Genomic DNA, 27,807 nt, shown 5'->3' with positions numbered 1-27,807 from the left:
AAATTCTCCCGGGTCGTCATGTCCAGGGTAGTTAAACTCTCAGCACCAATATCACACTGTTTGCTGTTTTGGCGAGGCGAGGTTCCTTCCCAAACAGTACTCCTCCCTCCGCCGTCAGCCCACCAAAAAAGTCCACCTTACTCCCCCCCAAATTTCTACCAGCAAAAGAAAAAAAACCTACCAGCGACAAAATCATCAACGACGAATACTGCATTCTACGATGCGATACAGAGACAAACAACTACCTGTACTTGACATTATGGCGATATACGTCCGGTTGTTATCGTATTGGTACGTACTTTCTCCTCTTTGTCTGCTGACCTTCTTCAACCCCGCATTGCCACATCAGACGGACTCTGTCGGCTTCACGCACGCCGCCAGAAGCAAAGCACTTGTTTGATACGCATTTGTCGCCATTTTTCTCTGCATTATACTCATAAGCACGAGACTATAATGGCTGCTTTTATAGCTTGTCTCCATTTTCGGCATGACTTGCACCGTTTTGACATCTTTTCGTATTGGCATATCTCTTCTCTATCATGACATTCCCCCAAGGCGTTCAGTCCATCACTGACCTCTTCCTTTCCACCTTACAACCTCTATGATTCACTCTCACTCCCCCAATTATATGCTCTTCTTCCTCGCTTTTTGGTTCATTATACTCTCGTGTCTTTCTGGTTCAAAGTCGGCCTTCTTGACGCCGCAGAAGCACCACCAAGCTCGGTTACCTTACACCAAAGACCAACACAAACAACACTCCACTTCTGCACAACCACTGAGTTTATGAGATAAACTCAACAACAAAAGTCCTTCTTGCGAAATGCCACGTTGTCATGCCAAAACAATCGCTTCGGAAGTCCGATGTAATTGCAGCCACGTCGTGTGTCGCAATCAACGACACAGCTTCGCCATCATAACACACGGAAATGCTCCTCGAAAATGGTTTGTGTCACTCGCTATAAGATGACCTTCAAACGACAACGAGAGATCGATGGACCTCTACGCGCCAAACAAACACGCCAAACAAACACTCAATCAACCTCGAGTCGTTCGAGCTTCCCGGCCAAGCGCCCAGCAGCACTCAACCGTATCTGTTCCAACATGTACATCAAAACACGCAACAAAATGGGATAACAAAGTTTCTTATTGCTATGGTTACATCTAAAGCCACAAACCACCGACAAACGGCTCAGATGCCCGCTGCCATCCAACCTCACCTTGGCGCATAGTACCAAGCAACCATGCGTTATCGATTCTCCTCAGTCAGGGTATCTCCCCAAAACTACGGCCTTGCCCCCACGAATCCTCAGCAAGCCGCATCGTTGCTTTCCCGCACCAGAAAGCCAGCTATTATCATATCACCCTATGTCTCTGTGCGCCAGATACTCCCTGTTGATCCCAAATGTCCATGTTCGCTAAGAACTATGACGACGTCTTCATTATCGATTCATCAGGCTTGGTTATGTCTGCCTCATCCGAGGCGGCATGCTCGAATATTGTTCAGGCACACCGCGTCGCCCCTTTGAGCAAACATGACACCTGGTGTAGCCATGCGGCTGGGTATAATGGTGGCTGATGCTCTCCGGTCGACGAAACATCCAAGCTCCCAAAAAGGTCATACAACTCATACAATCCATCTCTCTCAGCCCGACGCCACCTCTACTCCTCCTCCGAGTCCGACTCATCACTGGACTCGGCCGTAGGTGTGGGAGCCTGTAACACAGGTTGATTCTCGCCAGGCTCCTGACCCGGTCTATACAGGTTGCTGAGATCACGAAGCTGCGCGATTCGTTCCTCCTGTTCACGGGCACTCATGGGCTTGTTCTTTTTGGGCTTCGCTGATGTCGATGATGCCTTCGTATGCTTAGGCGGCGCTGCCCGTGACACTTCCGGAGAAGATGGCACATTATTGTCCTTCCCGAACCCAGGCAACACTTTCTTACAGAGTTCCCAGAGTTTCAGCAGAGCTTCATTGCTCAGCTGATCAATGTCTAGCTCAAGCTCTCCGTCGGTATTCTCCTACAAGGTCGTCAGCACGTTGTCACTACCACGGGCGATGCTGGTGAACTTACATTTTGGCCAGTGTCACGCTTGATGATATCGATAGCGCGGTCAAGCTGTGCGCCATCAAGATCATTGATAGCAGAAGCGATAGCATCTTTGTCTGCCGCGGTGAGAGTCTTCTTCACAGCTTTCTTGGTGCCACTGGGCTTCTTTGCATTTGCCACACTTCCACTGGGTTTGCGGGGGGCAGATCCACTGGGCTTAGGCTTGCTCGGTTTACTGGCCTTCTTAGAGGGCTTCTCAGGATGCTTGGAGCGGTGCGCACTGAGAGTCTGTTTCGCCTTCAGAAGACTTTCTTGTACGAGGTTAACGATACTCTTCTGCATTGCGACCATGCTCTCATTGGGCGAGTCGCCACACAGAAGCTCCGTCAGCTTCTCACTTTCCTCCCTCAGCTTTTTCTCCAGGTCTCGCACTTCCTTACTGTGGTCTGCAGTTGGAGGAGCTGTTATCTCATCGCCATCACCATCGGCCTCCTCGTCCTCATCTTCCTCGTCGCTACCGTGGGAAGCAGCAGGAGCATGTGCCTTGGCATGTCTGGCTAGCCAGCTGTCCTTGTCCTTCATCAAATTGTTGTAGTAGTCCTCCAATTGGGAAGCTACATACGACACAGTGTTGCCTTGGTCAACACTACCGTTGAAGGTATAACAATTGGAAAAGATCAGCCGCACGTTCTTGTCAAAGTCCTTGATGTTGTTGATGTCGCCACTCTTTAGCATACGAGCCACCTTTCCCAGATCCATGGGCTTCTTGATGATGGAGTAGTAATGGGGAATGTTAAGTCCTTCAGCATCAACTGGTTCCATAAACCAGTTGTTGATGGCGTGGTTCTTGGGGGACATCAAATCGTTCAATACCTCTTCAGAGAACTGCAGCTCAGGCTTAAGCTTCTTTCGCGAAGGCTTCGTGGTGTAGTCAATATCCTTTGATTTGGGAGCACGGACGGTTCGTTTGGGACGATCGCCCTCAGTGGCAGATGAGGCACGGCGCAGTTCAGTAGCAGCAGTATTGGCTTCTTGAGATCCAAGCCGCGGCTTTGACGACACGCTTTCGGCGGCGGGACTAGCGCCAGGCCCAACAGATGGCTTGCGAGCAATAGAATCGCCGAGAGAGCTGATACGCGACTCGCGGGGAGGCTTGGGCTTGGGTACCTGCTTGGGCTTGACTGCCTCTTCTTGTGGAATGGTGGCAACTTCTTCCCAGATGCTTCGAATGGCATTGAACGCAGCACCAGTAACCTCATGGAGGGTTCCATTGAAGTTGCGCGTGTTGTCGTACATGAGAACCAGGGCATCCTGAAAATCACCAACCGTAACATAAGCACCATTAATATCACGAAGGGTCCGGTCAATCTCGGAAAGGTCCATAGGTTTCTCGATCTTAGCCAAATAACTCTCAGCGAGTTGAGGCCACATCTTGGGGACTGAGTCCTTGAAATGGCCACCAGCCTTTGTCTTCTTCACGCGTCCCAGCACCTTGCGGAACTCGCGTCGTTGAAAAGGGGTGAGCGTTTGGTTCTTGAAATCGGCCTCATTCCATCTGGTAAGACCAGCGAAGCGAGAAATCTCCTTCTCGGGGGCAGACTCTGCAGAGACCGGGTCAGTCTTGGAGACAGTGGACGTAACGTCGGCGGGTTCTTCAGATTTGGGCTCAGTCTTGGCTCGCTTTGGTGCAGGCTCGTCTGTGGCATCATCCTCACGTTCGCGGGCTACCTTAGAGCTAACGGAAGTGTCGCCAACGGGGGCATCCTGCATCGACACCTCGGTGGAAGGTTTAGGGGCATCCGCTTCCTTCGTGTCGATAGCCAACTGAGATAGGCTGGTAGGTTGGACTTCAGTCTCTGAGGAGGGAGCCGCGGTATCGTTGGAGGAAGCGGGTGCCTTGTCGTCTGTTCCCTCAGCCTTTTCAGGGGTACCTGCAGGTTTGTCTACCATATCGACGTCCTTGGACTCTTTTGCGGTCGCATCTCCAGCGGGTTTCTCGGCTCCGGACTTCTCTGCAGGCACAGCGTCTGTCATATCAACATCCTCCTCCGTAGCCTTAGGCTCCTCCGCAGGTTTGACATCACCAGTGTCTTTCGTCTGATCATCACCTTCGGTCTTTTGATCGTTCTTTTCGTCCGCCGAAGGCTCTTGAGAGGGCTTCTTCTCATCGCTCGCCTCTGCCATCTCTACGTCCTTGTGGACACCATTCTCGACGGGATGATCGTCCGCTTTGTTGCCATTGACAGGCGCAGATTCAGGTGTGTCCTTTGGCTTTTCAGGTGTCGCATGCCTGATAAACATGTCAGAGATTGTTGAGAAACGATGTGCGCGTTTGCGCCATGCATCACAGCCTTACGGCGCGCGACGGCACATGCAAAAAAAGCGCGCCATCAGAACTGAGGGGCAACTTACCCGTTGACTTCGGACTTTTGTTCCTTCTCTACCGTGACATCGCGCGACGTATTCTCGTTTGTGGGAGCGGTCGCATCGGGGGTTGGTGAAGCCATAATGGCTGTTCGCGATAAAGGCGCGTCAATACAGGTCTAGCTTAGTTGACTCGTCGCGACATGAAATAACGATGCGCAGGTGAAAATGATGAGTCGAGGATTATCGCGAGTCGACGTGGTGTTGATGCGCGATGGAGATTGAGAAGTGGATACGTAGGAATGGAGGCGCGTCGCGCAGTTGCGAAATTGGATTAGGAGGCGGGGGGTCGCGATCTTATATTGGTAGCTCCTCTGAATTCTGGTAGCCTAGCGGCAAAAAGGTAGGCGGAGTCGATGACAATAGCTCGCTCGTAGCCTGTGGGAGGCAAGAGCTTGCAAGGTAGGTCGAGGTGGGAAAAAAGAGGAGTAAAGCCCGAAGCAATGACGCTGACAATGGAAATCGAACAGCTGATTTCGCGACGGAGTCTTTTTTTGCGCGTGAGGGTGCAGCGCAAGTGTAGTGCAATGCAGTGTAGCGCAGCGCAGCGGAGCAAAAGTTAAGTACAATACAAGGTAGAGTACGTAAAACGTGAAAGAGAAGAAAGAAGAAGGCCAGAAATTGGAGAAATAAAAAATGACTAATCAAAAGACGAAACAGTTTAAGCAATTCAGAGAAGACTCTCGAATCACAAAACCTATTATTGATTATGGTGTGAAAGTGAATAAATGCGATTGAAAGATGTGATTGCACCTATAAAAGGTCAATGTTGATTGGGAGAAGGCGGTGGTGATTTTTGGTGGTGATCGCCAGCTTCGAGAACAATAAGAACTGGAAGGAGCTCTTATCGTGATCGGGGCGCGGAAGGTGCTTTTTGTGCTTTGCCGTTAACTGAAAAGGTGCAAGGTGGTTGCCAAGAGAGGAGGAACTCTGAGTGGCCAGTTGCGGTGGCAGTTCAGTTTTTTGCCAGTGAGAGAGAGCAATAGCGATAGCGTTGCGCTGCTCAGTGCTTTTTTTTGCTGGCCGGGGACCGGAAGAGGGAGGGGGGTAGGGGGGGTTGGATCTAAGGGGAGCCTCTGAGGGAAAAGCGCGTGCACGTCAGTGAATTTTGCCCGGTCGGAGGCGCGGTGGTATTTATGAGGGAAGAAGGCAAACTCCGCTGAGCCGTTGATTTGTTTCTAACGGGGTGGCCAACTTGGCAAGGGGATTGGGTATGAGGGGACATAAAAATTTAGTTGACCGAGTTTTGTATCAAAGGGATTATGAGGTGGTGCACGGGCCACCATCACCGTCATTGTCATGGATGTGGATTGGCGGGTGGCTGGGGATGATATTATGGTAGAGGTTGGTAGTATCATGATAATGAGATTGATCAAGATGAAAGACGTTCCAAGTCAGTCAAAAGAGGCGAATCAGCTGTTTGATCATTCAGGTTTGTTCTGGAATATACATTTGGATTATGCAGAGCTGATTCAGAGCTTAATTCGATCTAGAACTCTATCTCATAAAAACCATCCAATTGAGTGTGGCTGGTGAGGACAGATCAGAACGCAAGGGGAAGGTCCTCAAAGCCGAGAAGACACGGGATGAGAGTGATGACGGCCCCGTAATGCCACCGTTTCCCGAGCTTCGTCTTACAAGATAAGATGATCGTATTCAAGTAAGGAACAAACAGATTTCGTGAAACTTGAAATGTATCATCACATGTTTACCAAATGAAGATCTTTTACTTGCGCTGATGAAATGACAAGCTCAGAAACGGTCTCGGAAACAGATCCCATTTTATACTGAAGCACGTGCATCACCTTTCATGACACCTCTCTTACACGTTCACGTCGCGTCAAAAGCAGCCATGCAGCAAACCACTATAACCACTTAACAGCTTTCACTCTTCTACCGAAACTGGGACGCATCATACCCAAGCCGGGATACAGGTCCACCTTGGATCTCAAGTCCAGGCAAGGGCAAGTATCAGGTGACCATCCCGTTGGCAAACAATGAAAAAGGGAAGCAATCACCGGGTTTCGAGCTTGTGTCCCCAAGATCTGTGTCATTGTGTAACTAGAAACATTTTTACATGATGCTGGGCCTTATTTGTACTTCATATCTCCTGAGGCCACGGGCTACGAGATGATCCCTCCGGAAGCGAACATGAAGGTTGCGGATGTGACCAATTGCAGCTTATCTCAAGTCCACTATCAATCCACTTCGTCCAATCACCGCTCTCTTCATTTAGAGGCTGCAGTGAGGCCAATCACTGTAATTAAATGGCTCCCAAGCTCAAGGTCGGGCCGCATTGGGCCAGGATATTCTCCTTGCCGATGGAAGCTGCGCAAACAGCCACACCATGACTCATCTGTGGCACTCTGACTGTGGCACTCCACGTGACCCTTTTGCTCTAATCTTATCGCTTGTGGGGCAACCACCAGAGACAAGCTGGGGTTCCAGAAAAAAAGTTCCTTCACTCGAGACCGAGCGACGGCTTCGTCAAATTTTCCATTGATAACGTTCAACAGTATCACTTTCCCTCATTTATTACGGAAAAGATACTATACAAAGAAGCAACAGTCGCACTAATAACTTGCTTCTTAAATTAATCGTCCGTCGTTGAATCTCATCACCGACGAATCCCTGCACGCGACCGCTGAACATCTCCTGCGCTTCACATCAACACCCACACATAATGTCAACAAAACGCAAAGCGCCGGTCAAGCTGGCCGCTCCCGTTGCTAGAACCAGCGCTAGAATCCCCAATAAGTCCGTCATCGACGAGTCAAAGGCCTCTATCGCCGGACCCGACGCCCTCCAGCCCTCGCAGGTTGAGACCATTGAGATCTCGTCCGATAACGACAGCGACGTAGATATCTCCGATGCTGAGAGCCCAGAGGAGGAGCAGACCGCCCATGAAACTGCCGTGACAAACGCCCGCCAAAAAGCCGCCAAGCAAAAGCCCAATGGCCAGTCTAATGACGAGGAATCAGACGCTGAGGGGACATCGCCTTCTTTTGGCGAGCTTCTCCGCGCAGAGAACGATATCATTGATGTGCCCTCCGCACTCAACGGCGCAGTTGTCTCCCAGCCTTCGAGAAATGCGATTGTGCCCCCGACACACCAGTCCCTTACCACCGTTCTTTCTCAGGCCCTCCGTACCGACGACACAGACCTTCTCGAGTCGTGTTTGCACACCACCGATCTCCCCACCATCCGCAACACCATTGAGCGCCTCGACAGCGCTCTCGCTGGTACTCTTCTTACCAAGCTTGCCGCTCGCTTGTACCGCCGTCCTGGTCGCGCCGGAAACCTTATGACTTGGGTCCAGTGGACACTAGTCGCCCATGGTGGTGCCCTCGCATCTCAGCCCAAGGTTATCCACAGTCTCAGCGGCCTGCAAAAGGTTCTCGCTGAGCGCGCCAAGGGTCTGTCAAGTCTTCTCGCCCTGAAGGGTAAGCTCGATATGCTCGAGGGCCAAATGGATCTTCGTCGCAAGATGTCGCGCCCCGGTCTTCACAACGGCGATAACTCGGACTCTGACGAAGATGAGGACGAAGATGTTATCTGGGTTGAGGGCGAGGACGATGCTGCGCGCACACCTGGTCGAAGGCGAGGTCTTGACACTGAGTTTGACGATTCAGACGACGATGTTCCCATCACCAACGGCTTTGTTGGTGACTCTGACGATGAGGAGGATTCAGCTGGTGAGGAGGACGACAGCGATGCCGAGGAGTCTTTGGACGAGGACGAGGTCAATCATGACGATGTGGACGAGTCTATGGGTGAGGACGAGGAGAGCGATGTTGAAGCTGCGTCTGCACCACCATCCAAATTGCAAAAGACCGCTGGTAGCTTCGGCAAGCGGAGGTGAAGCAAAGGATTCCAAAAGCATGTAGAAGACTGAAAAGGGGAGGGAGGGCTTGTTATCATCCTGGCGTTGGTCTTGTAGACATTGGGTTGCTTAATTTTTCTGTATGTCTGTTTCTTGCAATATGACGAGTTGATACCTCCCCATGCATTGCATCACTGTTGGGCTTTTGGACTCCAGTAGTTTTGGTCATCTCATCGTGTTCATGCTCCTAGTCTAAAACTACATGCCACCGGATTGAAGAAGCAATCCCAGAAAAAACATATTAAAACGATTAGATTGTCAAAAAATAGCTGTGCCCTTCCAGCGTTGCAAGTATTTCCAGCGCCATGCAATGATTGGTGCCATGCAGAACAAGAAAAAAACAAATTCCTCAAGATGTTATCCCACCATTGACCTCTATCCACAACACCAGTGATAGCAATGCTGTAAAAAGCTTCCCCTTCCCTTCTATGTTTCCTCAAAATAGTACACTAGGTGTTTCTTCCAGATGCGCCGTCTTAGAAAATGTACTTGTAAACCAAGTCAACAGCCGATGTGCTATTGGCTTGCTTAAGGGTGAACACCCTGACGCCATTGCTCGATTCTGTTGGTGGAACCACCTTGGCCAGGCATTTGCATAGCAGGCTGCAACATGCCTCCACCATAAACACTCATGGCACCAGCGCCGTAAGGGTTCATGCCGTTGGGCATACCATTATACCCCATGTTCATCGCACCCAGGTTCGTAGCTGAACCGCCATATGGAGCTTGCTGCATAGGGGCCCCATAAGTACTGAATACAGCACTCTTTCGGTGGTTAAGAGCTGGTTGGTTGAAGAGTTGCGTATGAAGGGCAGGAGAGGACATGGCTGCTTGGGAGTTCTGGCCACCAAGACCATTGTTGAAAGTACCTCCACGGTAACCTCCAGATTGCGCATTGCTGGGACCACCGAGAGCCTGCGGCATTTGGCTTCGATAAGCGGCCATCTTAGCCTCACGCTCTCTCAGAAGCCTTCGCTCATGTTCCATACGAGTGCGCTCCTCCTGGGCTTGGTTGGTCTCCCTTTTAGGATGGGCAGAGAGAACACTAGACAGCTGGTGCATGCGCCCGTTGATTCCTGGTATCGGTGCCTCAGCCTCTTCGGCACTGGCGTTCAGCTGGTTGAAACTCATCTCACGCTCACGGGCTTCTCGCTCAGCTTGTAGACGTTTTCGTCGTTGACCTAGGGTTTCCTCCTCGCCCAACTTGGGCTTATTCTCTTCCTCTTTCTTCTTCTTCTCTTCAGGATCCTCAAATTGATTGAGGAGCTCAACGGAGAACGCACTGCTGACAGGCCGGGCTTTAGGTAGGAGATTCTCTGCTTCCTCCTTGGCCGCAAGCCGTCGCTTTCTATCAGCAAGAGTCTCTCCTTCAAACTCATCATCCGGCTCAGTCGATGCGTTTTGTACCGAAATTTGGGCGACAGATTGATGTGCCGAATGAGGGGTCGTGGGAAGATGATTGGCACTGAGATTGTTCATGCTGGGCCTGTGACTAATTACCATAGATCGAGGATCCTGGCCATGCAGACGAGCTCGGCGGTGACTGAGGGGTTCGTTCTCTTCCATCTCACGACGCTCCATCAAACCAATGGGGCGTTGAAGATCCATAACATTCTTTGCGCCTTGGTTGCGTGCTGCAATGACAGCCAGAGGAATATCCTCATCATCGGAATCCTCATCAACAGCTTGTGCCTGGCCGTCTTCCCATGCCAGGTTGATACGCTTGTTGTTTCTTGCCTTCTTCTGAGTTTCGGCAACAGCATCCATCTCCAACAGTGTTGCATGCATACCTCCTGGGAATGTTCGCTGAGTGCGTTCTTTTTGCTGCTGCTTTCGCAACTGTAACTCGGCCAGGAGTGTTGTTGGGGGTCCATTATAGCCTTCCTCCTCAGACAGATCCTCCGCTTCTTCTTTGGCGGCTTGTTGCTCATCATCGCTATGGCTATCGCTACGACCATCCACGCTGCGGGGTAGTCCGTCATGCTCATTCGCATTCGTGTCAGCGTTGACAGGTCCTAGCCCAGACTCTGACTGTGCCTTGTCATCATCACTGGCATGGCTGTGACGTTTGCCAAGCCACATAAAAGAGGAACGTTTTCTGGCATGCTTCTTATCGCCTTCAGGCTGAAGAACCATGGATGCAGCAACTGAAGCTCGCTTCTTTTCTTTGCCGTAAACTTCCTTTCCAAGTCTGCCGGCACGTTCATGATCTGTAAATGCACTGACAGGGGCCTTTGCCGAAGCATCTAGAATGCTTTCAAGGGTGGCCATGGCTGAGCCATCCTTAACCTCGATCTCTCCTTGAGTGTTGTCGGGAAGATCAAAGTAGGCGCTTGCTCTGAGTTGTGGAGGTAAGTTTGACATTCTCGACTTTCGCTTGTCAAGTTCGTTCCGAGACAACCGTTGAGGGCGCCTCAGTGTCTCAGTCGGAGCATTGGCATTGGCATTGGCTTCAGGTTGCACAGCAGGAGGAACATCTTGATCCGAGTGGACAGAACGAATTGTCTCTGGTTCCTGGCCAATATTGCCGAATCCATCAGATGATAAAGCAGCAAATGACTCTCGGTGACCAGCAAGTGGGTCAGGCAGCCAGGAATCTCTCGTAGTATCGCGCTCTTGTGCCTTTGCATCGGCATCCAACATCTTCGATTGCCTGTTGCCTTCAAACATAGCACTCATCACCTGGGAGCGTCGCTTATTTCTTTCATTAGCCTTAGGTTTATTAGACAGCTTAGGGGGTAGGTTGAGCATAGCGGGAACCCGCGCAGGGTAGTACAGCATTTGTTGACCAGACTCAGGGTCAAAGTAAGACTGTGGCCGTACATGTTCGGAATGGCTCATTTGTCGCTGCCGAGGTCGAGGCTGGGGTTGAGGCTCCAAGTCATCGGGGAGGGAGTAAGGGTCATCTTGTTCAGGTACCCAATGAACACCATCAAAGTCGCCAAATGCATCCTGGCATTGTTGGAATGTTGTATCTGAATGTGAACTTCCGGGTCGCTGAGGATCCCTAGACTCTTGATCGGCGAGAAGACCAGTGCTCGCATCGGGGTGCGGGCGCTCGTTCTTGGAGTTCATAAAATCGTCGTCTCCCATCATGTTTTGGAAGACGTCGGTGGCGGGCATATTGGCATCGCGGAGCTCATCGGGGAGGAGAGATTCACCCTCAGGGTTCTTGACCGGTGTTTTGTCGGCCATGTCGAGGACGTCCTGGGTAAGGGCGATAGGCTCTGATTCCGAGATCTCGGCAAGCGAGACCTTTGTTGACCGGACACTTCTAACAGACGCTTTGCCTGGGCCGTGACGGGATAGAACTGTATCGAGATCAAAGTCTGGTCGGCCAGCCGAATTCTTGGATCCTGATCGAAGACGTCCGGTAAAGGAGTGATTAGGCGAAAGTACGTATCCGCCGGGGGAATAACCACCGTGGCGTGCAGCGTTGTTTGTAGAGACGATGGAAGAAGCGATGGAAGGATGTCGTCTTAGTTGTTCGATAGCGGAGCCGGGGTTACTGGTGTAATCGTCAATGGACCCTGAGGCTTTGACGCTGGCAGCAAGGATGGAAGAACGTCTGCTATCGGATCGCTTTAATTCAGTGTGTAAATCTCGAATCGCATCGTCGATGGAACTGGTCATAGACAACCGTTCGGCAGTGGCTTCGAGTTGTGCAATATTCCCGACGTATGCTCCAGATCGGGCCTGGGAGGTGATGTCGGGAGTTGGATGCTGGATACTGAGCGAAGGTGAGTCGGGCGCAGTACGAACAATGGGCCTTGGCGTGGGCTTGACAAAACTCGTATCGAGTTTTATGCCACCGACTCGAGAAGAAAGGGATGTTGTGTGAGAGGGAGGAAAGTTGTTGTCGCGGGAGTCGTGTGAGGAATGACCGGTGTGGTGTCTTTGATGCCCAGGGGGAACAGAATTGCTGCTAGTGGAGGCCGTGCTTGACATGGCCTGTGTGGCGCCTTGAGGAGCACTACAGTGGCTGCTTGCCTGTGCCTGTGCTGTGGCTATCCCTGACGCAGGGAGCCTTTCCACCGATAAAGGCCCTATAGATGCAAGAGCAGTCTCGTATTGCTGATTTCTGCTCGAACTATCTATTCGATACTCGTGCTGATCGGAATGAGGGCCCCTGAAACCAAGACTGGGCTCGCCGGTATTTGATGGGGCGATGCTATTTTGGGTAGCGAGGCCTGTCGTATTTGATGCAGCTTCCGCTGGCGAGATGATTTTCGGCTGCTCAATGACCTCTAATGGCTTTGTTTGGTCGTACTCTTGGGACCTCCTATACGATTGCCGATTAGAAGTTTGTTGTAACTTTGAATCCTTCTCGACTGATCCAGAAACATTGTCCTCATGAGCGGCACGTGTATGTTCGGCGAGGCCGCCACCTGTATCCGTCCCTGTACATCCAAGAGGATCTGCGTTGCGCTGGTTCTTAGTGCTAGGGTCCGAGGGTCTAGCGGGCGACCCCGCTGTAATCACTGGCGATTGGCTGAATGACGCTGTAGGTTTGTCACCAGCACTAACACTGCTTGACTCGAGACCGCTGGCGATGAACTTGTCGATGTCGAGAAAGCATGAATCGTCCATGATGCTGAGTGGTGTTGATGTTTGGTCGGCCAGCGACTGAAACGAGACCAGCTCAGGGCTTGTTGTTTGGGGCGTTGAGAGAGGAGACGATAGCACAGGTTCTATAGGGGCGTCGTCGTTCTCTTGGCCGCGGTCAGATATTGTAGCCTTTGGAGAAGTCATGATGACTGATTGGTGAGCGCAAGAGTCGAGCGATCCTGCGCCAACCGAACAAGGCAGGGAGCAAGCTGCCTTTGTGTTAATTCTTATCAAGCAAGGATGCACTTAGCATCCAGATCGCCGTGCCGGACAGGGAATTGGATATAACTGGGCAAGATTGTCCAGATTCGGTTCCAAGTACCCGAATGTAATCGAGGACGAACAGCGCAGCAGCGCAGCACAGCGAACGCACTGACAGCTGTTATCGAAGTGACTGTAGTTTGTAGTGTGGTAATGAAAGGTCACGGGTCAGCACCCCATGATATGCTGGGCTGAAGTCGGTGTGCTTTAATGATAGCTAGCTGCAGGTATCGCAGTTTCGGTAGTAGTTTGCGATAGTGGGAAGCCGGTGTCAGACCAGGGTCGAGAGCTCGAGCGCAAGGACGTTGAAGCTCTTGAAGCTGTTGGATAAGAGAATTGGGAAACAAAAGGGTCACGGCGCGACAGCGCGAATATGTCTAGAAGTAAAGTTAGGATGGCTGGTCCAAAACGGCGAGACTTTTGTTCAGAGTTTGACGAACAGGTATTTGAAGGCAGAGGTCCTTGTAACGACGGGAACGAGGCGGGAAGCCAAAAGTCGACTTTGATATAAGCAAGACGGAAATGACTGGAGAGTATAATAACTATCGCCAGCGCAGCACAGACTTGCACTGACAAAGGATGATGAATTAGCTGGATCGAACTGGTACTGTAGCGCAAAGCACAAGCCAAGCGGAAAGGTATCCTGGTGTTTCAATGCTTTTCAATGCTGGGTCGCGTCGCATGGAGAGACAGGATGATCCAGGTACCGAGCGAACCAGGTACGCTCGGAAAGGCCCGCAACTCAGGACAAACAAATAAGAAGACAAATATGAGATGAAATGAGGCGATGCAGAGAACAGAGAAAAAACGTGGCTACGAGAAGAATTGGCTCGTACCTGACGGTGCGCATTTGCAGGCGCAGTGCAACGAGGAAGCCTTAGAAGAAGAGTCGATATAAGCGTTGAAGCGCAGTGCACGGTCGTGTATGTACCTCTCGGGTCAGACAAGTACGCAAGGTCCCAGGCGTACAAGAAGCAAACAACGAGATAAAGGGTCGGTCAGAGTTGTACAAGTCGCGGTACGGCTGACGTTGGCAGAGAGATTGGCCTCCACTGTCTGCTGTGATTGCGTAACAATGGTATCGGCGCAAAAGAAGAAAAGAAGGACTGAATCGCAATGTCGCAAAGTTGTAAAAAGTTGGAAGTTGGAGAAAAGATGCTTGCCCGTTGACTTAAGTGGGACGATACCAAGAGTTTTTTCATCAGTCAATTCAATTCAATTCGACTCAATGGATGAGACGTTGATTGAATCGCGCAGAGTAGGTAGGTAAATGTTGTTTACGGAAAAGTCAATGTAAATAATCTTAAACCTAAAACGTTATAAACAGAGTTGAGGCTTTCCTCGGAGGAGGCAGATGCAGCTTTACTATATGGAATGATTGAAAACGGCATGGGATGCCACACCCTACAATCTACACTAAACCCGCCCATGAACAAGCCTAACCTGATCAATGCTAAAGGGAGAGTTTGATAAGCTCATGCATGCTTGGATGTGCTATAGGGCTCAGCTGATATTGCACCAACTTCATCCCTTAATACCTTCACGGTAATGCATTCGGTCTCAGAGATTGGATCCCTCTGAGTCTGTAAGAAATGACCAGATCGCGATGCTATGGGTCTCTGTTCTCTCTTCCATCCATTCAATGTAACTCGACCAACCATCGGAAACTAGAAACGCCAGTCTCCACAAGACTGATCCTTCTTTTCTGCCCGTCGACCAATGATCTAATACCGAAAAAAAAAAAAGAAACAAAAAGGAAGACTTTTCTCTCGCATGTTTTACCTCGTTTCGCGTGCGGGCCCAGGCTTATCCCCCAGATTTCTGCACCCTCCATGATCTAACAGAACAACAAATAATCTTCCAATGAACATCAACAAGATGCCATTTTCTGACTGTGGCTTTAGATAGCGCCGTTGATAACTGTCGAATCCTATGCCGGAACAGATACCCACCACTTCTCGTCATGTCGTGCCCTGTTTTTCTGGTTCCCCGGAAGCGGCAGAGGATTTCGACGCCAACTCTACCGAAGAATCCACTCGCGGCCAAGTTTCTAGTCCCTGTTCCTCATGGCTTTTGAGGTTTCCCATAGGCCCAATGCTTCTTTTAGTGCTAGTCCCTGGGGCGCTCCGCTCAGACTGCAAAGCAGCCGCAGATGGCTTGGGCTTGGCTGAAGCAATGTCGCGGTGAGAAGCGAACGGTGTGCGCATCAAGATTCGACCATCATGACGACGAATGTCAGACTTTGAGCTCGCCCCGTGCCGCATCGCTTGCAGCAATAAATAAGTGACCAAGTGGTAAGCAATGTCTTGGCTTGTAACAGCATATCAAGAATGTTGATATCTTGGCTACCTCTCAATCTCGATCATCGACAGGGGTTTTAATGGGCACATCACAGCTCTGGGCCGTTTTGACCAGGATTATCGTGGTTTCAACATCAAAAACGCCTCCATCAGTTCGCAACGGCCAAAGCCTCAACGACACAAACTGTTGTCAACGTTTTCTCATCTGTTCGCTGACCCGTTGGTGGTTTCATTATCTTGCCAGCCACTGTTGCAGAAAACCACATTGTGGCGCCTGCAACCCTGGTTCACCACGTTGGATCCTGGTCATTTATACGGGTGGCAGCCAGGGAATACGTTGCTATCTCGTCATTTCATGCAGGGGCATGTGGTCCTTTGCATCTACGTCGCAGCTCTAAAATGGCAGACTCTGGAAACCAAGAAACAACTCAACTCTGGGTAAGAGAGCCGCTATCTTCCGGAGCGTCCAGTTACATCGTGAGGTTACTGTTGTAATCGGCTTCTTGTCCAAAACCCGGGTTGCCGGGTCACGTTTTTGTTATGGATGCCCTGAAACAGCGGCAGTTGGGGCTCTATTATTAGGAGAGCATTTCTACTATTATCTTGACTCATGTTGCTCTAGGGCGATTCAACCCCAAACAGACAGATGTTTAATCGGAGATTGGCAAAGGAAGGCGACTTATAACCATCGTCCTAAGTGATAAAAAGACTGATGTTAATTTATTACAATTGAGTATAGATTTAGCAGACCTTAGATTGTGTATTTCTGGCATCTAAGTTTAACATCAGAAGTTTTCTTACTTCCTGGGGCAGGCCAATGTTTCCTAAAGCGTGCTTACTCCTGTGCTGTCTTTGACCCTGCAGGTTTGATGAGGCAGAAATGTCCGATGCGGTAAATCACCTTTCCTTCGGGTAGTTCGATCGGTACCTGGATCTAATCTTGTGTTATAGCCCGGGTAGATCTTACTCAACCGCATATCAACAAATTTATTATACTCAACAGTGGTATTCTGCACTTTCGCCCTTTGTGGGCAATAAGCGTTTAAACAATATTTTATGCAAGTAAAAAGGCATTGCTCAAGTATTAGAGAGCATCTAGTATGAATAAAGGCCGCTCTCCTTTTTCGAGGATCAGGGGAAGCAAGGAAACTTGGGACCTCTATTACAAATAACAAAAAGACTTAGGTAGACTGAGTATAGATTTAGTGCTCTTTAGATCATATTATTTTGACACTCTAAGTTTAGATCAAGGGTTTTCTACTCTACGAAGGTCTCAAGTCTTCGGCTCCTGCGGTTGTGCTTGTGTTTCTGCCTCCTGCTCTGCCTCCGATTCTCCTACAGATGGTGGATTCTCCAATCTCTGCCGCTCATCCATTGTAAGCTCGCTCTTAGCGGACCCAATCTGGATGAATGGGATGAAAAGCAACGGAATCGATGCTACGCCAAAAGCCAGCCAGAATGCCACCTTGTAGCTTTTTCGAAGTCCTAGATTCGCTGTTTCTGCAACCGCAATGTCTGCAATACCGAGGAAGAAACTGATTCCCAGGAAGAGAACACTGTTGATTAGAGCTCCCGCGAGCCCTTGTCTATGGCTTGGCATATTGGTGGTCAGGAAGATATTGCTGACTGTGAAAGTGATGTCGATGCCGATAGTGCAACAAACCATTGCCGGGAAAACCCAAGCCCAATAGTTGGGATTCTCAGGCATAAGGGCAAATAGCAACATGGTAATCGCATTAGCCAGTGACGAGATGAAAAGCAACACTCTTCCTGGTAGGAAGTGTAGTGTGAAGCCTCCAACGGTGCCAATGATGAGACCACCAACGCACATAGGTATGTACCAGACTGCAGTAATGAGTGGTGATCTGTGTAATACCAACTCCATGTAGAAGCTTGAGTAGAAGAGGAAGAGGCCAAAGGTACCGAAGGCCATGAAGAGTACGGCCAGCAGACGATTCATCCCCTTAGGCGCAAAGAGGTCGGCGGGTAATAGAGGAACTCGGGCTTTATGCGTTTCGACGTACCATGCGCTGGCTAGGAACATGACCCCAAGGATCAGTGTGACGATGATATAGGGTGTAGCCCAGCCGTGGGGAGCATGCGAACTATCTGTCAGAGAGTAGACAATAAGGAGAAGACCAGGGACAATAGTTCCGACCCCCCACCAATCCATGGGGATATCAGTCTTTCTATCCCGGAAGTCGAAAGGGACAGCGAGAAGGGAGACGGTGGATACAACGGCAAATACGATAGTGCCGATCCAAAAGTACCAGCGCCAGTCAAGATACTCTGCTGTTAGACCTGCAACGAAGATACCAAAGAAGAACCCCAGGGGTGCAAAGGCCCCGTACAAAGCAAAGATGAGATTCTTTCGAGGTCCTGGACGATAGAATTTGCCCATCAGCATAACACCACCAGGAAGGTATGCAGCAGGTCCGAAGCCTTGAAGAGCTCGGCAGAAAATAAGCATCATGTAGTTCTTGCTGAATCCCGCAATGAGTGCCCAGAGCATAAACCACAGGAGACCACCATTAAAGACGATGTATCCGCCGTACATATCGCTCAGGCGGCCCATTGGTAGAAGCATTGCTCCCGTTATAAGAGAGAAAACACTTGAAGGCCATGTTTGTGAAGCAGCTGGGATATTGAGTTCTTCGGCTAATGGTGGAAGGATAACATGAAATCCACTGACGAAGAATTCCTGATGATGTCAGTGCCTGCGTTGAACAGTGGGTGTTGTGGGATAGAACAACGACGATGAGATATGGAACTTACAGCCATTAACATGGAACAAAACACAGAGAAACCAAAACCTAGTTCGGCCCATATGGACTTAAACACTTCAGGTCGTTGACGACCGAGCTTCTCAACGTCCATAGAAGAGTCCCGGCTCCGTCCAGCCTGGACCCCAGGGTTCTCTTCGTCAGTTCGACTCATTATATGCACATAAAATAAAGGATATAAGGCAATGTAAGATAAAAGTGATATTCAACCGTCTAATCGTACACCGAGGCTATAATACAAGGAAAAAGAAGAGGATGCCATCACGCTTTGTACTATCTCGAATCTCGCTTGCCCCGTCATTAACCATGCTTGGCGAGTGGATCGAGCGTGGGAAAAATTGCCTCCTTTGGTATAGCGGCAGGTCTAGCTGACAAAACATTCGATTCAAGGGAGCAAGAAATGCTTGTTTAAATGCCGATGTGACGCCCGAGGCGATGCTGTTTTTGCTAATATGACGACCGAGTCGTGGAGTTGAGGGCGTAAGATGACGACCTGGCTGAGATTTTTGGGGGATTGGGTGATATTTATGACGACCCGGTGCAGGAACTTGCAAGAGGAGATTATTAATTCCTTTTTTGAATTAATCAGCTTCATTAGAAATGCTCAATCCAGCAACCTGGGGAAAAACAAGCTCGGAGAAATCCATGGTGTTTTTGATGCCATCCTCAACTCATTTACTCTGACTCACTGAGCCACGCCTGTCGGCTATAAGAAACGTTTGACGTTGAATCAAGGTGCCAAAATAAACTGGTCTAAAGGCTTGCTAAGATATACTAAACTTACATGGGGCTTTTATTGTCTCTTACGGAAGAGGTCCTAAATTTTTATGCCTCCCCTCATCTATGCAGCATCTAGATGATGTTCCCCCAGATTTTACTTGAAAGCTATCAATCTCCTCATCTACCGCTTCCCGAGGGTCGCGAGGATTCTGGGGAGTGGGGGTCGGCAGTTGAACCGCAGATGAACTGATCCTTGACTTGGGCCTCTTTGCTAAGTTTGACATCGCGAACTCTCTCTTTAACTCAGCACAATTCGTTGCCGTCTCCCGAAGACCCTCAAGAACAGCTGTTTGTTTATGGGATATGCCTAGCTTGATACCCAATGGTTGAATAACCATTTTAAATCCTCAAGCAAAGAACACAGTCTCGATGCAAGACATCGCTATGGTTCTCGAACTCAATACGACTTCATGTCGCTGTACCATTGACAGCTCGCCATTTGGTCAAGAGACTGCGTTTCATTGCCCAAAAGGAGTTAGTCTTAGTCGAGATAGCATCCATATGCTTGCCTTGGAGAACATAAAGACGACTCCGTGCCAACCAAGCTCGCAAGATGTTTGTGTCGTCTACTCATCTTACATTCAACTACTCAAATCGCACGCCGGACCTTGAGGTACCAGAATATATCGATGTCACTTACTAACTTGTATAATGGCACTCGGCCGATCTTCACGATTGTATATAGGAGAACACTCGTTGTTTGTCTAGTATTTGCCTACCACCATCACATCGCTCTTGCGGTTCCCCAATATCACAGCCCACTACCCAGCGATAGCATTGAACTGAAAAATAAAGGAGAACGACAGACATGGCTAACTTGACCAGAATTTTGAGATTTCTCGAGAAAACGATTCCAATTCTTGTCGTTGACCTAGGTGATCGCCTTCTTGAATCTTAATGGTTGTGCAGCTCGTGCTACCCTGGAGCTCTGAGCGGAGTGCAGCCACTGATATGCTGAAAACCATGACTCCTCCAAGAAGAAAGCAAAGATCGACCCAATTGAGGAGATCGTAGCCCCGTAGAGAGTATTTTACCCAGATCGATAGTTACTATTTGTAGATCACCAATATCAGCGCTTGTGAAGGAAAGCCAACACGAATGATCATCACATTGAGAACGGGCGCTTCCATCGGGAATACTGCAGATGGTGGGTGATACTCTACCAGTTACACAAAGACTCTCTTCTAAAGTGACAATCTCAGAAGTACAGTGACTCGTAGGAATAAAGTTACAAGCTTAACGTTGTGACAAGACCCTGCGAAACAACCACTTTCCGCTCTCTACAAAGATTGATTGCAAATCGATACAGATCAGCTCAATGAGTCGCGCACGTGAAACATGACTTGTAGATCTTGAAGCACGACTCGGGGAAACAACTGACGTCGTGAACTCTGACTGTACGACGGACCCTTCATGATCCGCGGGTGAAGATCAGCACTTGTCACGCAGCCGGTTGGCTAGATGGTAGAACCGCATTCCAGAAGGCAATGGGCTTTGTTGGCACAAAAGGTTAATCCAGGGCTGATGCTTTTAGGCCTATCGAGAATTTGGGAGGCGAACTTGAATCTGGCAAACACATGGCGAGTGGAGTTGATCTCAAGATGATGGGGTAAGTATCACTTGGAAGCGATCTCAGCTGGAAGTTTACTCCGTGAATGAGATAACTATGCCGACTTCGGCGTGGAAATGATGGGGAAGTGAGACATCTCGATGCAGTTTGGGGTACCACGACTTCCATGTGATACATAACACAGGCCAAGGTTCGTTGCCACAGTTTGAGATGCCACAAAGAGGAGCATTGAGTGCTTCGTCAAAGGGAGATGAAGCAACCAACTTTCTCAGGAATACAGCGTTAATGGCGGAACAAAGAGACCAAGTTTTCAGTAGTCAAGCGGTGTGTATGGAGCAACACCACAAGACAAAGAGATCCATGTAAGTCATCAAGATCTCCAGAACACAAAGTCATGTTATTTTTTCTCTTAAGGACCGAAAACTCAATTCTACCGAATTGCCAAAAATGAGATGGCATGGAGAATATCCCACGTGTAATTGGATAAATGCAAAGCTGGAACAAGATGCGGATATCACCTGAGGTCAAGGGGCACGGGATGAAAGAGCCGCAATTGATTCGACGGACCAGGATAATTTTAACTCGACAACATCAGGAGAGCGTGGGCTTAGCAGAGACAGGCAAAAACTCCAAGGGCTGGGGGAATTCGTGTTTCTTCGTGATATGAAATGGCGGAGGTTCAGATCCATGATGATTAGAGGGTCTCGTGTACTTTAGCTCACGGCAGGGCTTCCGGAAAACAAGCATTGAACCAGGGCGGGCTGATGCGGTGAGTGCGGGGGATCAACGGGGGAACTGCACTGTAAAGCAAGGGACCTGAGCGGTCGGTGATGGAAACAAACATCAATGGATCCAATCCATTCAAGTGAAGCTTGGCTTTAGTTTGTTGCACTGCAGTGGAGAGCGAATGCAACGGCTCGTTGTGGATGCTGTGCTCAGATGGATGGATGTTGTCTCTCAAGTTATCGCTTTCGGAAGCCGCTGGAGTCATCAAGCTAACGTTAGAGCACGCACGCACGCTACGGTATCGTATTGTGATGGAGGGTTGTCAAGCTGAGAAGGGTGAGTGGCTGTCTTGGATGTGACGGCATAAGGAAGTGTGTGTGCTGCGTGCCCGCATGAGATAACTCTGTAATGGAGGTGTCGCGTGGGGGGTTGAGTTTACCAAGGAGACGTTGTATTGAACTTTCACGATAGCTTCAATTTCAGCCAAAGAGACATGATACCACGGAGATACCCTCATGCCAATTACACTGACTCACTTGCAGAGAACCAATCGTCGGAACTTTCTGAGACTAAATTCCAGTTCATCCTCAACGAAATCATGGCGTGGCTGCTGTGTATCACAGAACCTCAACAGTACGCGCATCTAGGGCTGCACCTGCAACCAACATGAGATCTGACAGCAGAGAAAGGGGGCGCCCTTGAGGCTCTGGCTTAGCGAGGGTGTGACGCCTGTGAGATAACGGACCTTGCGGACCTGGCGATGGAGGGTTACAGCGTAACGACCAGTGCTGCTGTCTTTGAGAAAAGAGAAGAGACGAAAGTCATGACTTGTCTTGATTCTTGCTCGGACTGGTCGCCAAAATGGCCACGAGTTTACGGGTCTTTTAGTGAAGACCTTGGTTACACCTCTTTTGATGTTTTGTGCATGTCTAGTTCAGTTTGTCCTGATCTAACCAGTTGTCTAGACTTTTGACGATACAGTAGTTTCAGAGTTTCGGTTCAGATGGAGTTTGGAATAGTCGGTGAGGACGGAACTGCAGGAACGTCAATCCCTAGCAGCGGGTCGATGTCCATTTTGTTTGTTTTCCAGGTTTCTTGCGATGGCTGTTTCTCACCGGGGCTCTGCGGCTTCGGGGCCCGGGCGGGAACACCAGCGGAGCCCCCGGGCGGACGCGGACGACGGGTGGCGAGCCTGTATTTGAGGTCTTGGCTTCGATATGTACGGTGTTTTATTGCGCGGGTTGGTCTTGGGATGAGATCATAGAGGCCTGGTCGATGATAGCCACACGAGGGACGATTGCTTGCATGTTGGTGTGATTGGAATTGTTGGACGTGGGGAGCTGATGCTGCAATTAATCTGAGTACATCAATGAATCAAAAGGCATTGAGTGAAGTAGCCAACCTGTGTGAGCTCAAGAGTAAAGTACTGTATGTTCTGAGTCAGATGGTGGAGTTGAGCGCTATCGTGGGCTTGAAAGATGACCTCAGCACAGTAATATCCTGACTCTTGCGACTCTCACACTGTCCATCTACCCCTGACATCCCATGCTAGTGAAACCCCACCACGGTCCTGACGGTCTCCAAGACACCCCCACCAAGAACTGGTCTGGGCTAGGCTTGACAGAATCAATGAGACATGGTTCCCACGGGGAAACCGCTTTTGACGCTGGGGTAGATAGCAGAGACACTATCGTGAGCCTCACATTGTGAAGAGATTGAGCGCCCAGTCTGTGAACAACAAAGAGCAAATGCAGTGCCCAGATACGAACGATGTGATGTGCGCTTGACGCGGCCCCTGAAAATGGGACCATGAACGAACATCATCATTGCCACCCACTTCAAGATCTGAGGGGACTGGACAATGTTCCATTTTTGATTTTCAGGGTATGACAGGCGCCTGGGTTCGGTTCTGAGTTTACTGTACTGATGGTGCCCGCTGGACTGGGCTGGCTAACTTTAGTTGGGCTGGCAGACCCTTCTCCTTGTGTTCCAGGGGTCTTTTCTGCACTGCACTTTTGCCTCGGGAACTGGTGTCCGCGTCATGTCATTCAAAGGTGGCATGTGGGATGAGATGCTGAAAACAAGAAGTTTGATAGAGACAGATAAGCAATTTGGTGATTCTCTTAGTTGGACTTCTCGGCAACATATGATGATTCTGAGGCCGTGGTAGGCAGCTGGACAATTGATAGCGAGGCTTAGGCCTTGGACTTGTTCGATAGTTTGTGGCGGCACTTCCAATGCGAGAATAGGTAGAGCAGAGTCTGACCGGACATGGACTTGACACTCCATCCATTGACAAGGGTCCGTTGCCCGTTGATTTGACTGAAATGTGAACTTGTGACCGCCGGCGTCGGACGCCAGCCATTTCCCGCTTCCATTCTCGTCACCAGGAGAATGAATGGATGGATCAGAGACAATTCCATCCATGTAGTCTATGTACCTCTACTACCGAAAACAGACTATCCTGGTACTGTAGCTAAGGCACTGTTTAGTGAGGTGAGGTGCCTCTATCGCCCCGCCCGCTCTTTTGCTCTGGCCTCTCTCTGCTGTTGTTAGACTAAAACCAAGGTCGCCCGCGCAGTCGGAGTCTCGTATCCCAACTGCTTTTCTCTACCAGAGCAAAAGTTGACTTTCGTCACTAGCAAACCAAACCGTCTTCACATTTTTAATCTCCCTTCTACTTTTATTCTTTCCCCCTTCCCACTAAAGCCTTTTACCTTTCCTCCACCGAAACATCCTTTGGTCTACTCCAATTGCGGTCTTCTCATTGCCCTTACCTAAGGCAAATACTGTTATTACTCACTTGTTTTTGTCCCCCCCTGCCCCTCCATCGCAAGCACAGGACAGGCACAGGTACAGGCACCGCGAGTGAGCGAGCGAGCGCAACGTAGGCCAAGTACGAACGAGCATCAACCCAGTCAAGTCCGCACGAGTCATCTATTCCCGAACCCTGGTCTTTTCTTTCTCCTCCCCTCATCATGGCCACGACAGACAAACCTCGGCGACGGTTTGTTCCAGAGCCCATTGAGACCACATTTTCAACCAGTCGATCAAGCAACAGATCAGATGAGAAAAAGACGCCTCGCACAATGAGACCTAATCCCGAACCTACACCCGAGCCCTCGCCTCGTTCCCCCTCGCCTGGTTTGAACGAGTTGCAGAAGAAGCACCAGCAGCGACCGAAGCGACGCTTTGCTCCTCAGTTGATCGAATCGTCCCGTAGAAGCCGCAGAGTTGGAGATGCAGGTCCTGCGACCAAACCCACCGACAAGACCGACATTACCCCTTACACAAAGAACATCTACACCGCCACAAAACACCGCGGCAGACGGCGAGACGATGCCCACGAATCCCCTTCCAATGGCCCCAGACGTCGCGAATCCGAGGATGAGAATGTCGTTTCGTTCCTGCTAGAGATTGCTGCGAAGGAGGCAGAGCGCCAGATGCAGGAGGCCGCTCTGGCCGCGTTCCCCAACAGTCACGTTCGTGAAGGAAACGTCGATCATTTTTACTTCCGTGAGAGTTCAGGAAGCGATCAATCTCCCGAGAGCACTTCTCCCATGCATGATCACCATGGCCATCCCGTCAAACACCATCACAATGTGCGGCGGCAATCGTCCGACAGCAATCTCGGCTGGTGGCATAAACACATGCAGGAGCATGTCGAGGCCAAGCAGGAGCAGGAACAGCAGCAGAAAGATGATGATGCTATGGCGATTGACGAGAAGCCTGGGGAGATGGACACCCTCGTTGAAGAACCTGCAGTGGAAGCACCAGCGGTTAAGAAGGACGAGGATGTCATGATGCGAACCGATACGGCAGACCTCGATGCAATGGACCTCGAACCTCCTCCGGATCCGATGTGGACCACCTCAAACACCCCTCGTGATAGTAGTAGCAAGCGGTCATCGATCGGTGTTAGTGGTCCGATTGGTGAGACGCATATGCCGTTGCTCGATACAGAATCTTATTTGACAGCCGAGCAACGCAGCAAGGCATCGTCCCCGGCACCTGCAGCATCCCGACACATTGGCGAATCTACGATGCCCTTCATCCCGTCGGCCCCGGCCGTTGGCTCTGCAGATGTCCCGTACGCCAAAGCTTCTCAAATACCCCCAGACACCGGCGGCTTTGCTGCCACGCGCAACCTCGCCCGACCCTTCGGATACCGACCTTTCGGACGCGGATCGCCTGCTCCCTCGTTCCAGAAGAAGCGTCTGGGTGTCACACCGCCCATGCTCGGCAAAGATCTCGTCTTCCGGAGGTGTCCGTCTCCCAAGCAGACCAAGCTCGAGCCCGATCACCCATTCGCAGAACGCCATGCTGAAGAGAAGTTCCGGGATCTTTCGGGTCAGAATGGTCTCTGGAGAGGCTATTGCTTCAGATCAGACTCGAATGATAACTATCTGGTGCCAGCAGACCTGCATGCCCCACCAATGCTCGCCACGCCCAGACCGGCGGCCACTCCCGGTGACGCTTCAAAAATCAGCTCTCCACCATACACAGACGAGCCTGTCGTGATCGGAGCAGCCAATGGCCAGGCCAACGGCATAGCGCAGCACCGGGCACGGGCCGGTCCCCCCAAGGGACTCCACATGCTGCATGGTATCAATGAGCGTCTGCAGAAGGAAAAGGCACATGCAGAGCTCGAAGATAAGATTGAACAGGAGTTTGATGACAGCTTTGTCACCCAAGTGTACAACTATCTTTCGCTAGGCTATCCTGCTATGGCCCGCGCTTTTGATGGCGAGCTTTCACGGATTAGCTTGATGAGTATTGAGGACCTTGAGAGAGATGATGAGAAGCAACTCGCCCAAGGCCACCTCGTCGAATCAGAGGCCGACAAGCCTCGCGATCAGAGATGCCCTCGATGGCATGCTCTACAATCCTATATCAAAGAGTGGGCTAGACAGCACCCCAACCTCGACAGCATTGACCCCGTCGGATGGGGCGTCCGAGAACGACGAGGCAGCTGGGCTGTCTAAGCTTCACATTGTGATATCGTTTGCGCATCCACCATTTTATTGCGCCTTGTTTACAGCTTTCGGTTTCAGAAGATGTTTATCGGTTACGAACACAACTGTTTAAACCATGGAAGGGCGTTTTGCTTTCACACCGTGGAAATTTCTACGCATGTTGTTCGAGTTTTTATAAGAAGCATGACGGGACGAGGCAGTCCCCGGAGCGGGCTTTAGTGTACGGATCAAGGTAGAGGAGGATCAAGTTTTACAATGCGTTTGTTTGCGATGCTCAGCGGTGGATGGCCTAGATGGTGGTTCTACTAGATGACGGAAAGACCGGGGAGGAAAGACAAAAGCTATGAGAGGAGGGCCCGAAATGAACTGGGTGATGACGGCATGCAAGACAGCATCGCTGTAGTGATTAGTGTGAGAGTTCAAGACTTGTTAAGTACCGCTACACGGACGTGTAGACAGAATGCATTTCAAACTCGGCCGAACGGACCGAGAAAGTTTGCGCCGATGATAATTGAGGCTCACATGAGCGTAATTGAGTTAACTGCTTTAGACCATGTGAACTGCTATCACAACTTTGACCCATCTTTCCCACTCTCTTCAATGACTTTCCACTCTCTCCCACCGATATCAACTGTATCTCCCTCTCTCAATGCCTCTTCGCCCAGAATCTTCTCAATCGGCAATTCCGCATCTCCCATTCTAATAGTCCTCTTCCACCCGTCCTTCCACTCCCATCTCTCGAGTGAAATATGCTCCCCAACTCTGATCAGCCCCTGCGCATAACATCCCAGTCTCACTACCGAGCCCCTCACTCCGATCTTCTCATCCTCCGTTTGAAGAACAAGCGCTCTGACAGCTGGTTCACCAGGTACTGCTGTCGGCGTAGCATCGTGCCAGAGCTCTTCATACGCTGTGTCGATTCCAGTATCGGGGTTGACCATACTGCCCTTTTCAAGGGTGAGATCGTTTGGCTGAGGGTACATGAAGCCGGCATCGGAGTCAAGAGTGCGGGATGATATCCATTGGTGGAACGTTGAGTGGGAAGTCAAGTTTCCTTCTGGGTCAGGGATCTTGGTAGATACTGTTGTGCCGGCTATGGCCCAGTCAAGGCGGGAGAGGGGAAGGGGTTCTAAGATTGGTTAACTTTGAATGAGAGAAAGGGAGAGGGAGAGGGGTGAGTACCATCTTGGCCGGTCCATGAGGGGTCGTTATCGGGGAGGAGAACGCGAAGATCGACGAAGCGCTTGAGGCGTGGTGATGTTACGACTATGGTGGATGTTGGCTCAGAGGCCTCATCTGGGAGCCAGCGGATGAACTTTCTTATGGAGATCGTGCCCATTGTAGTAGATGTGATGTATGAGTTACAAATGAAGTAAGTTAAGCTCATCAGGCCTGAGGGGGTGGATATTGCGGGGGCGGAATATAAGAGCGGAACGCCGATATCTAGT

The 27,807-nt window shown here is 50.3% G+C and overlaps 6 protein-coding genes across 6 annotated transcripts; 2 read left to right on the top strand and 4 right to left on the bottom strand.

The window, feature by feature from the left end:
* Positions 1 to 1,659: 1,659 nt before the first annotated feature.
* Positions 1,660 to 4,555, bottom strand: FMAN_12368 (uncharacterized protein; the record flags this gene model as incomplete). The annotated part of the gene is made up of 3 exons (XM_041834899.1): positions 1,660 to 2,019; positions 2,073 to 4,338; positions 4,461 to 4,555. 3 exons carry the CDS (start codon positions 4,553 to 4,555, stop codon positions 1,660 to 1,662), a joined length of 2,721 nt encoding a protein of 906 aa, XP_041685116.1.
* Positions 4,556 to 7,155: 2,600 nt separating this feature from the next.
* FMAN_12367 (uncharacterized protein) lies at positions 7,156 to 8,334 on the top strand (the record flags this gene model as incomplete). Its single annotated transcript, XM_041834898.1, has 1 exon — positions 7,156 to 8,334. One exon carries the CDS (start codon positions 7,156 to 7,158, stop codon positions 8,332 to 8,334), a length of 1,179 nt encoding a protein of 392 aa, XP_041685115.1.
* A 549-nt stretch (positions 8,335 to 8,883) lies between these two features.
* FMAN_12366 (uncharacterized protein) lies at positions 8,884 to 13,107 on the bottom strand (the record flags this gene model as incomplete). Its single annotated transcript, XM_041834896.1, has 1 exon — positions 8,884 to 13,107. The coding sequence occupies one exon, from the start codon at positions 13,105 to 13,107 to the stop codon at positions 8,884 to 8,886; it is 4,224 nt and encodes a 1,407-aa protein (XP_041685114.1).
* Positions 13,108 to 16,797: 3,690 nt separating this feature from the next.
* On the bottom strand, positions 16,798 to 18,461 carry FMAN_12365 (uncharacterized protein; the record flags this gene model as incomplete). Its single annotated transcript, XM_041834895.1, has 2 exons — positions 16,798 to 18,225; positions 18,300 to 18,461. The coding sequence occupies 2 exons, from the start codon at positions 18,459 to 18,461 to the stop codon at positions 16,798 to 16,800; spliced, it is 1,590 nt and encodes a 529-aa protein (XP_041685113.1).
* A 5,900-nt stretch (positions 18,462 to 24,361) lies between these two features.
* Positions 24,362 to 26,368, top strand: FMAN_12364 (uncharacterized protein; the record flags this gene model as incomplete). The annotated part of the gene is made up of 1 exon (XM_041834894.1): positions 24,362 to 26,368. One exon carries the CDS (start codon positions 24,362 to 24,364, stop codon positions 26,366 to 26,368), a length of 2,007 nt encoding a protein of 668 aa, XP_041685112.1.
* A 557-nt stretch (positions 26,369 to 26,925) lies between these two features.
* On the bottom strand, positions 26,926 to 27,698 carry FMAN_12363 (uncharacterized protein; the record flags this gene model as incomplete). Its single annotated transcript, XM_041834893.1, has 2 exons — positions 26,926 to 27,488; positions 27,542 to 27,698. 2 exons carry the CDS (start codon positions 27,696 to 27,698, stop codon positions 26,926 to 26,928), a joined length of 720 nt encoding a protein of 239 aa, XP_041685111.1.
* Positions 27,699 to 27,807: the final 109 nt, after the last annotated feature.

Source organism: Fusarium mangiferae, assembly GCF_900044065.1.
Source record: "Fusarium mangiferae strain MRC7560 genome assembly, contig: FMAN_scaffold009, whole genome shotgun sequence".
NCBI lineage: Eukaryota > Fungi > Ascomycota > Sordariomycetes > Hypocreales > Nectriaceae > Fusarium > Fusarium mangiferae.
The sequence above is the reverse complement of the archived record's forward strand: the minus strand, read 5'-3'. Positions and strand labels throughout refer to the sequence as shown.